Source organism: Rhineura floridana, chromosome 8, assembly GCF_030035675.1.
Source record: "Rhineura floridana isolate rRhiFlo1 chromosome 8, rRhiFlo1.hap2, whole genome shotgun sequence".
NCBI lineage: Eukaryota > Metazoa > Chordata > Lepidosauria > Squamata > Rhineuridae > Rhineura > Rhineura floridana.
In genome coordinates this window covers 15523487-15532924 of record NC_084487.1, presented here as the reverse complement: position 1 = coordinate 15532924, position 9438 = coordinate 15523487, and the positions used below count along the sequence as shown (strand labels likewise).

General features: G+C 44.4%; 1 protein-coding gene across 7 annotated transcripts in view; it reads left to right on the top strand.

Annotated features, from left to right (window-relative positions):
* Positions 1 to 381: 381 nt before the first annotated feature.
* ABCC9 (ATP binding cassette subfamily C member 9) overlaps positions 382 to 9438 on the top strand; it is a 116328-nt gene continuing 107271 nt past the window's right edge. For 5 of the 7 annotated variants that reach the window (XM_061638378.1, XM_061638373.1, XM_061638374.1 and 2 more), the window contains exons 1-2: positions 383 to 531; positions 8354 to 8516. In XM_061638378.1, coding sequence (XP_061494362.1) covers positions 8372 to 8516 — 145 coding nt within the window. In that variant the 5' untranslated portion in view covers positions 383 to 531; positions 8354 to 8371. Of the gene's footprint in view, positions 532 to 8353; positions 8517 to 9438 lie in introns of all 7 variants that reach the window. The other 2 variants (XM_061638377.1, XM_061638375.1) reach the window with 1 other exon arrangement.

Sequence of the window (9438 nt, the reverse complement as noted above, 5' to 3'; positions counted from 1 at the left end):
GAAATTGCTTTGCAAAAATGTGTATATTAGGCAAACATGCATACAAAGATGTCTATATAAGGAGAAATTCACACTAAAATGCTGCTGAATTTTCATGAAAACATGGTTCAAAATGATTTGCAAACTGATGAAGAAATGTGGAGTACTGAAAGGAGAGAAACTGAAATGGATAAATCTGCCTGTTCCTATGCCTTGAGTACCCTTTGGTGTAGAAAAAGGTGAGATTTGAGATTTGTAAAACAAAAACCCATGTAAATTAATAGTGTTTATTTTAGCTTGCTTGTCTCTCCCTAGTTTCCTGCCGGCTGGAGCGCCTGTATGAAAAAGATGCAAGAAGAATCTGTATGCTTTGGAAACTCGATAGGAGGCAGCAGCTGATCTCCACATCAACAGCCTAAAAATAAGTCACTCTGGGGCTTGCTTCTGTCGTCTTCCTCCAGCGGAGCAGATCTCTGTTGTCTGAACGATATTGGTCCCACCCAGAGAAGTGTTGTTTGGCATTCTGAGTCAGGGGTGTGTGTGTTTGTGAAGGTAAGTCACTTTATGACAGAGTTTGATCTGGGCTTGAAAGAGCAGGTCCCTCTTAATCCTTTCCTTCCTCTCCCTTATAACTTCTGGAACAAAGTATTCCCTCCCCACCCCACCTCCAAACTCCCTTTGTACTTCTCTAGAGTTCAACACTGGGAACTATTTTAACATTTTTTTCCAGCTCCTGCCCAGAGAGAACATTTGCCATCCTTTGTTGCTTAGACTAGGAGGGAAAAAGATTTCTTCTTCTGAAAATTGTTACAATAACTGTTCACTTCTCGTACGCAAAGTTTGATGTACATGCTGAAGATGGACAGTGTAGTACAATGGCATCAGACACTGCGCAAGTGGCTGCATTAAGAAGCTTTTTGTAAAAAAGAACCAGAAAAGAGGAGATGTATATAGTACCAAATTTTGCTTTTAGTGTCATTTTAATGATTTTATATGCAGCTGTGATAGTAAGTTTGCATTTTTTCCTCTTAACAGTTCCACTACATGTTTGTACCCCCACACACGGCGCCATTCAGCTAAAGATGTTCATCATATTCGGTTGTATTCAACTTAAGACGTACTTGAAGTAGACCCATTGAAATTAATGAACCTAAGTTAGTCATGTCTGTTAACTTCAATGGGTCTACTCTGAGTGGGACTAGCACTGAATACCAGCCACTGACAGCACAATCCTAAACTTATTTACTTCAGTGGGACAACCCTGTCCATGTTTACTCAGAAGTAAGTCCCACTGAGTTCAGTAGGGCTTACTCTGAGGCGAGTGTACATAGGATTGCAGCCTTATTCTTTAGTTTAGTGAGTGTGCACAGGACTGCAGCTTTGAATTCTGTTGATGATATGAATGGGAATATTTTCAATACATGTTCACCTTCTCTCTACCAAAATCAGTTGGAGAGAAGAGAGCGTAATTTTGGCAGGATCAAGGCTGGGGTGATTTAGGTCTGAGGATGATGATCCAAGCACCTAGAAATCATTGAGAAGGAAAAAAATTAATGTTCTTTACATCTGTTTTGATCAATTTTGGATATGCACATTAAGTATAAAGTGTTAATGCTTGTGGTAAAAAACACACAGTTAAAATAGTTTATAGTATTTGTGCCTGAGATATTATCTAGAACAGTCAACAGTCGCTGTGGTCTATAGGAGTTCTTTCCCTCTCACCAAGCACCCTGTCCAGACGGCGACTGGTTTGGAATGTCTCCACCTTGTGTTGGGCCAGGGAGACAGACTAGGAATACTGTTGGTGTACCGTCCACCTTGCTGCCCAACAGCTTCCTTAGCTGAGCTGACAGAGATAGTCTCGGAGGTCCTTTTGAGGTCCCCTAGACTTTTGGTACTGGGGGATTTCAGCGTCCATGCCGAGGCTGTCTTATCTGGTGCAGCTCAGGACTTCATTGCCTCCATGACAACAATGGGGCTGTCTCAATTTTCTACTGGCCCAACACATGTGTCGGGACATACTCTCGATTTGATCTTCGCCACTGGACATGGAGATGGTGATCTGATGGTGGGGTGTTTTTCATCTACCCCATTGTCATGGACAGATCACCGCTTGCTGAGATTTAGACTTACAGCGGCTCTTTCCCTCTGCAAAGGTGGAGGATCTATTAAGTTGATCCGCTCCCAGAGCCGGATGGATCCTGTAGGTTTTCAGAGGGCTCTGGGAGATTTTCCGGCTGATAGGACTGGTGCTCCTGTCGAGGCCCTGGTCACACTGTGGAATACAGAAATGACCCGGGCTATTGACACGATCGCTCCCGCGCGCCCCCTTCGCTGTAGAGCTCATACAGCTCCGTGGTATACCCCGGAGCTGAGAGCGATGAAACATGAGAGGAGGAGGCTGGAGTGCAGATGGAGGAAAACTCCCAGTGGATACAATCATGCCTTGGTAAGTGCCACCAATAAGTTGTATACAAAAGTGGTAAGGACAGCAAAGAAGCTCTATTTTGCTGCCTCTATTAGATCATCTTTAAGCCGCCCAGTGGAGCTTTTTAAAGTCGTGTGAGGGCTCTTACACTCTGGCCCCCACGATACTATGGAAACATCTGAGACCCGCTGTAATGAAATTGCTGGACACTTTCAAGATAAGATCGCATGTATCCGCAGGGACCTTGACTCTGATGTTGTGACAGATGAATCCATTGAAATGTCCGGAGCACGGCCTTTTCTTTCTTTATTGGATGAGTTTCAGTTGGTGCAGCTCGAGGAAGTGGACAAGGTGCTTGGAATGGTTCGGGCGACCACGTCTGTTCTGGATCCTTGCCCATCTTGGCTAGTGAAAGCTGGCAGGGCTGGAACCACCGGTTGGGCCAAGGAGGTGGTTAATGCCTCCTTGAGGGAGGGAGTGGTCCCTGGTAGCCTCAAGGAGGCAGTAGTGAGACCTCTTTTAAAGAAACCCTCCTTGGACCCAGATAATTTAAACAACTATAGACCGGTGGCGAATGTTCCTTTTCTGGGCAAGGTTTTGGAGCGGGTGGTTGCCAGCCAACTCCAGGCACTCTTGGATGAAACTGATTATCTAGATCCGTTTCAATGCGGTTTCAGGCCCGGTTTTGGCACCGAAACAGCCTTGGTCGCCCTGTAAGATGACCTTTGTTGGGAGAGGGACAGGGGGAGTGTGACTCTGTTGATTCTCCTTGATCTCTCAGCGGCGTTTGATACCATCGACCATGGTATCCTTCTGAGGAGACTCGCGGAGTTGGGTGTCGGGGGCACTGCTTGGCAGTGGTTCCGCTCCTACTTCGCGGATCGTCACCAGAAGGTAGTGCTTGGGGAACATCACTCGACACCATGGACACTCCATTGCAGAGTCCCTCAGGGGTCAGTTTTGTCCCCCATGCTTTTCAACATCTACATGCAGCCGCTGGGTGCAGTCATCAGGAGTTTTGGAGTGCGTTGCCATCAGTATGCTGATGACACGCAGCTCTATTTCTCCTTTTCATCTTCTTCAGGTGAGTCTGTTGATGTGCTGAACCGTTGCCTGACCGCGATAATGGACTGGATGAGAGCTAATAAACTGAGACTCAATCCAGACAAGACCGAGACATTGTTGGTGAATGCCTTCCCTGCTCAGATGGTGGATGTTAACCCTGTTCTGGATGGGGTTACACTCCCCCTGAAGGAACAGGTATGTAGTTTGGGGGTTCTTCTCGACTCTTCCCTGTCTCTCGAGGCCCAAGTGGCCTCGGTGGCACGGAATGCGTTTTACCATCTTCGTCTGGTAGCCCAACTACGCCCCTATCTGGACAGGGACAGCCTCGCCTCCGTTGTTCACGCTCTGGTAACTTCAAGATTGGATTACTGTAATGCGCTCTATGTAGGGCTGCCCCTGAAGACAATTCGGAAGCTTCAGCTGGTGCAGAACGCAGCTGCCAGACTACTGACGAGGACCAGTCGGTCTTCGCATATAACACCTGTCTTGGCACGCCTGCACTGGCTTCCTATTTGCTTCCGGGCGAGATTCAAGGTGCTGGTTCTTACCTATAAAGCCTTACACGGTGTGGGACCTCAATACCTTGTGGAACGCCTCTCTCGATACGAACCTACCCGTTCACTTCGTTCAGAATCTAAGGCCCTCCTCCGGGTACCAACCCATTGGGAAGCCCGGAGGGTGGTTACTAGATCTAGGGCCTTTTCTGTGGTGGCCCCTGAGTTGTGGAACAGCCTCCCCGAAGAGGTACGCCTGGCGCCTACACTTTTATCTTTTCGGCGCCAGGTAAAGACCTTTTCATGCTCCCAGGCATTTTAATTTTCTTAACCATTTTAATCTTTTAATCCGTATTTTTAATTTTTGTCGTATTGTGTTTTTGTAGTGTTTTTTGTTGTTTGTTTGTATGTGTTTTTATTATTTTTATTATGATATATTGTATTTTATCTTGTTTGTTCACCGCCCTGAGAGCTATTCTGCTAAGGGCGGTATATAAATTGAAATAATAAATAATAAATAAATAAACTTGAAATAATCTATGGTACACCAGCAGTATATAGTACAAATGGAATTATTTATCTGGAAGATGCAAGTGATTAATTGTGAGATATTATTTGATCAGAACTCCCCACAGATAAGGGTTGCTTGGGTTGTGAAGAAAGTCAGACAGTATAAAGAAAACATCTACATTAGCAAATACTAATACTAATAATAAAAGATTGAAAGCCAAATCTTGCCTTATACTACTCCCTAGTAAATGTATTGGTTTTAGAACTTAACAGTGCAAAATCCTATCTGTGTTTACACAGAAGTCTCAATATGCTCAGTGGAACTTATAAAACTGTAACCTTACTCTTTGTTAGATTTTACCTCAGTCCTTATGCCACTACAATAGTCAGAAAAATTAATCATCTCTGTTATTTCTCATATTTGATAATGAATTATCTGCAAACGCAACATACATTTAAAGCACATCAAAAGCATGCCTCCCCCAAAGAATCCTAGGAGCTGTAGTTTATAGCTCTGTTTATGACCAGCACCCTTAATAAACTACAGTTCCCAGGATTCTGTGTGTAAACGTGATTTTGATGTGCTTTAAACATATGGTGTCTATGTAGCCTCAGGACAAAGAGGGTAGAAGGTAAAGCATAGGGAGTCAACATGGTATAGCTAATAGACAGAGGCATGGTTTCAAATCCTGACCTGCCATGTTGGCAGCTGTGAAAAAAGGAAATTGCATGTTAGGGATCATTATTTTATTTATTTATTTTTATTTTATTTAATTTATATACCGCCCTAAGCCCAAGGGCTCTCTGGGCGGTGTACATTAGGAAAGAGAGTGAAAATAAAACTACCAATATCAGGCTGCCGTTATATATCTGTGGAATACTGTGTACAATTCTGGTCACCTCACGTCAAAAAGGAAGTTGTAGAGTTGGAAAAGGATCAGAAAAAAGAAACCAAAATGATCAACGGTTGGGATGTGGGGGCAACTCCCCTGTGAGGAAAGGTTGCAGCATTTGGGGCTTTTTAGTTTAGAGAAATGCTGAGTAATGGGGGACATAGCATGGAGAAAGCAGGTACAGAAAAGGTTTTCTCCCTTTCTCATAACACTAGAACCTAAGGTCTTCGGATTAAGCCAAATATGGGAAGATTCAGGACAGACAACGGGAAGTAGTTCTTCACACAGCACATAGTTAAGCAGGTGGAATTTGTTCCCACCACTGGGATGGCTTTGAAAGTAAAAAGTAAAGGTGTCCCCACACTTGTAGTGCGAGTTGTTTCTGACTCTTAGGGTGATGTCTTGCAACGTTTACTCAGCAGACCGTATATATGGGGTGGGATTGCCAGTTCCTTCCCCGGCCTTTCTTTACCCCAGCATATGCTGGGTACTCATTTTACTGACCACGGATGGATGGGAGGCTGAGTGAACCTCGACCCCTTTTACTGGAGATTCGACTTCCTCCTTCCGTTGGAATCTAACTCCGGCCGTGAGCAGAGCTTCGGCTGCATTACTGCCGCTTACTACTCTGCACCACGGAGGATCTTGGCTTTGAAAGAGGATTAGGCAAATACATGGAAGGTGAGGCTATCAATGGCTACTAGCAATGATGGCTATGCTTTGTCTCCATTGTCGAAGGCAATATGCCTCTGAATATCAGTTGAAGGGAATTGCACGTCTTCTTGGGTGATGGTAGGCATGCACATGCAGTGTGTGGGGTGTGTACACTGACATGCTTATTAAGCCCACACTGCCTGTAATGGGAGGGTATTGCCTGGGATCTCTTCCTCTGCAATCGGTGGTAGGGTCAAGTTGCTGGGTCCCACTACCTGACACTGACGTGGATTGTGGAGAGGGAGCTCCACCCTCCCAGCCTAAGGAGGGGCCCTTCAGGGATCCCTCTGAGTCACAGGGGCCCTCAGACAGGGCCCAAACTGGCTGACCACTGACACCAGGCCTGAACAGGATGCTGAACAAGAAGGGCTTTTGGCCTGATCCAGCAGGGCTCTTTTTGTGTTCCTATGGCTGGTCCTGAGCAAGTCATTAATCTTTCAATGTTATCTACCTCATAGGGTTCTTGCATTGATAAAATGGGAGAGCTGCCTTGATTTCCTTGTAGGAAGCATAGGATGGAAATGTGAGCTTTGTAGCTGAACATGGGTCTTCTGGACCAACATTCTAACTGCTATATTGGCTGGGTCTCAGTACTATGGAACTATTGAATGATGATGATGATACCTCAATCATGTTGAAACATTGGAGGAGGAGAAGGTGGATGGTGATCTTGATACTATGGAAATACTGGAGGAGGAGGAGGACTGCCTGCTAGTGCCAGGACTGAGAGGGACTGCGTATGCTATTCTAAGCAGAGGAAGGGTGGGATAAAAATGTCTAAAATAAATAATGATGTCCCATGAGAGGGTTGCTAGCAGACTTCAAGAAATACATTAACTAAATAGTTGAAGTTTCCTGTGAGGCTAAAGTAGCCCTCATCATAGGAGGCTGCCTGGCTCAGTTGTGCCTGTATATGATGGACTACTCTGGCCTCTCTTCTTGCCTGTGGTATATTGAATGCACATTTTGGCCTGTAACGGAATACTTTAGGTGCCTTAAAGGTATAATCCATTAAATTTACCATATTACCAATCAGCTTCTGCTAGGGCCATGTTATTTTGGTGCCTCTCCAGAATTCAGGTGTGATTTGTTCATTCATATCAGGAGGCTGCCTCTTGCCTTTCTGCATGATTCACTTCATTGGGTCTACCTCCTTCTAATCACATTCTTGCAGGCACACAAGGACTGAGCTGAGCTTCTCTTCATTTTTCAGACTCCAAAAACAAACTTTTAGGTGGGGTGTAAGCATAAAGTGTGCATGCAAATTTAATTCAGATTTTGTTTTTTAAAAAAAGGACTACAGCAACTAGTAGAAGCTCTGAAAACACACTGGACTAGATGATAAATAAAGGTTACACACTACTCCACACCTTTAAATCAGAGAGGCTACATGCCCTTAGTAAGGAGATGAGCAAAACTGGCCTCCCAAAATTGCTGAATATTCTCCAAGGCAGGATATATTCTATGCGTTTCTTGGGCTTGAGGCTGTCCAGCAGCAAAAGCAGAAACTATGTGGGCAGTCTGGCTGCCATTTTGTATCTCCCATAATGCTCTAAAGCAATGTTCTTCAACTGTTGAGTTCCCGGATTTTGTTGGACTACAACTCCCATCACCCCCAGCCAGCTTAGCCAATGGTCAGAGGTGATGGGAGTTGTAGTCCAACATCATCTGGGTACCCAAGGTTGAAGAACACTGCTCTAGACCTAGCATGGTTTTGGGGAATTTGTGTGAGCTGAAAAAGGAAAGGCTGAGAATATTCTGCAAAATGGCCTCAGTTTTCATGGAGGGGACAAAAAAGAAAATTCCCAGAAATATTCTAAAAAAAAAAATTCTGAGAAATTTTGGTTCAGCTCTAGAATCTCACCCATGTAGCTAAGCAAGTTGGTACTCTGCACATTCTGTTGTTCACAGAGTCTCCTTCCTGTCCTATGATTCCTAAATGTCTGTGTGGTTTGGTAGTTGAATCAAAGCCTTTTGTGTTTTGGTTAAGAAAAAGATAAGACATGGAGGATATGGCTATCCATGGCTACTAGCCATGATGACCATGCTCTGCCTCCACAATTTGAGGCAGCATGCTTCTGAATATCAGTTGTTGGAAACCACAGGAGTGGAGAGTGCTCTTGCGCCAAGGTCTGGCTTGCAGGTTTCCCGTAGGCATCTGGTTGGGCACTGTGAGAACATTAGCCTGATCCAGCTGGACTGTTCTTATGTTCTTAAGAAAGTTTCCCTGATTTTTATCACAAGCTTTTGGTTTGTTTTCCTTTTGCCAGTGCAACTGGATAGAAGCAATGACAGTTGCATTTTGTGGAAACGACAACCCTTCAGCCTATAACATCAGTGCTGGCTTCTTAAGGAATGTCTGCTTTCTGGATGCCATCAACCTGGTACCTCATGTTTTCCTCTTATTTATCACCTTTCCTATATTGTTCATTGGTAAGTAATAAAGCTACCACTTGTGACTCTGTCAGTTTGTGCATTGTTGTTTAGAGCATTCCTGTTTAAAATGTTTTCATATCGATATTGATACACACATGCACACATACATACACTATGTGCACTAGATTGCCATCATGCTTTTCTCCAGGGTTCTAAAGGCAGGGACAGGGTAGGGACTGAAGAATGGCAGGGCTGAAGGACTCTTGTCGTCTGTATGCATGGGTGTGTACCCCACTATTTTAAAACAATTAAACACAATTTCTTTGCCAAGTTAATTCACATTCTAGGTCAAAGCTCATCGCTCTAATAGCAAATGCAGGTGGCGACTGCCAACAGAAACAGTATCTGGTATCAGCATGCTTGGGGGGACCATAAGTTTTGCAGAAATAGATTTCTTTTTTAAACAAACAAACAAACCCAACAACCTAAAGGTAGCAGCCCCCCAGCCCATTGAGGATCAAGAATGTCCCTGGTGGTGGTGGTGGTAGTGGGGCAGACACACAGATAATCAAACTGAGGGGCAGAGATGCAATGGGGGTTCCTGGCCTTGCCTTATAGTTTGGAACCTTGAGCAGGAGCATTCTTGTGAGAAGGTAAGGATACACTGCAACATTTTGTTGCAGGTCCTAGGCCACATTTACACCATATATTTATTCCACAAGTATTCCACTTTAGACAGTCATGGCTTCCCCCAAAAAACCATGGGGAGTGTAATTTGGTTAGGGTGCTGACAGTTGTTGGAAGACTCCTTTTCCCCCTCACAGAGCTAAAATATCAGAATTCCCTGGGAAGTGGGATTGGTTGTTAAACCATTCTGGAATTGTAACTCTGCGAAGAGACAACTCCCAGCTCCCTTAACAAACAACACTTCCTAGGATTCTTTGGGGAAAGCCATGATTGTTTAAAGTGGAATAATAGT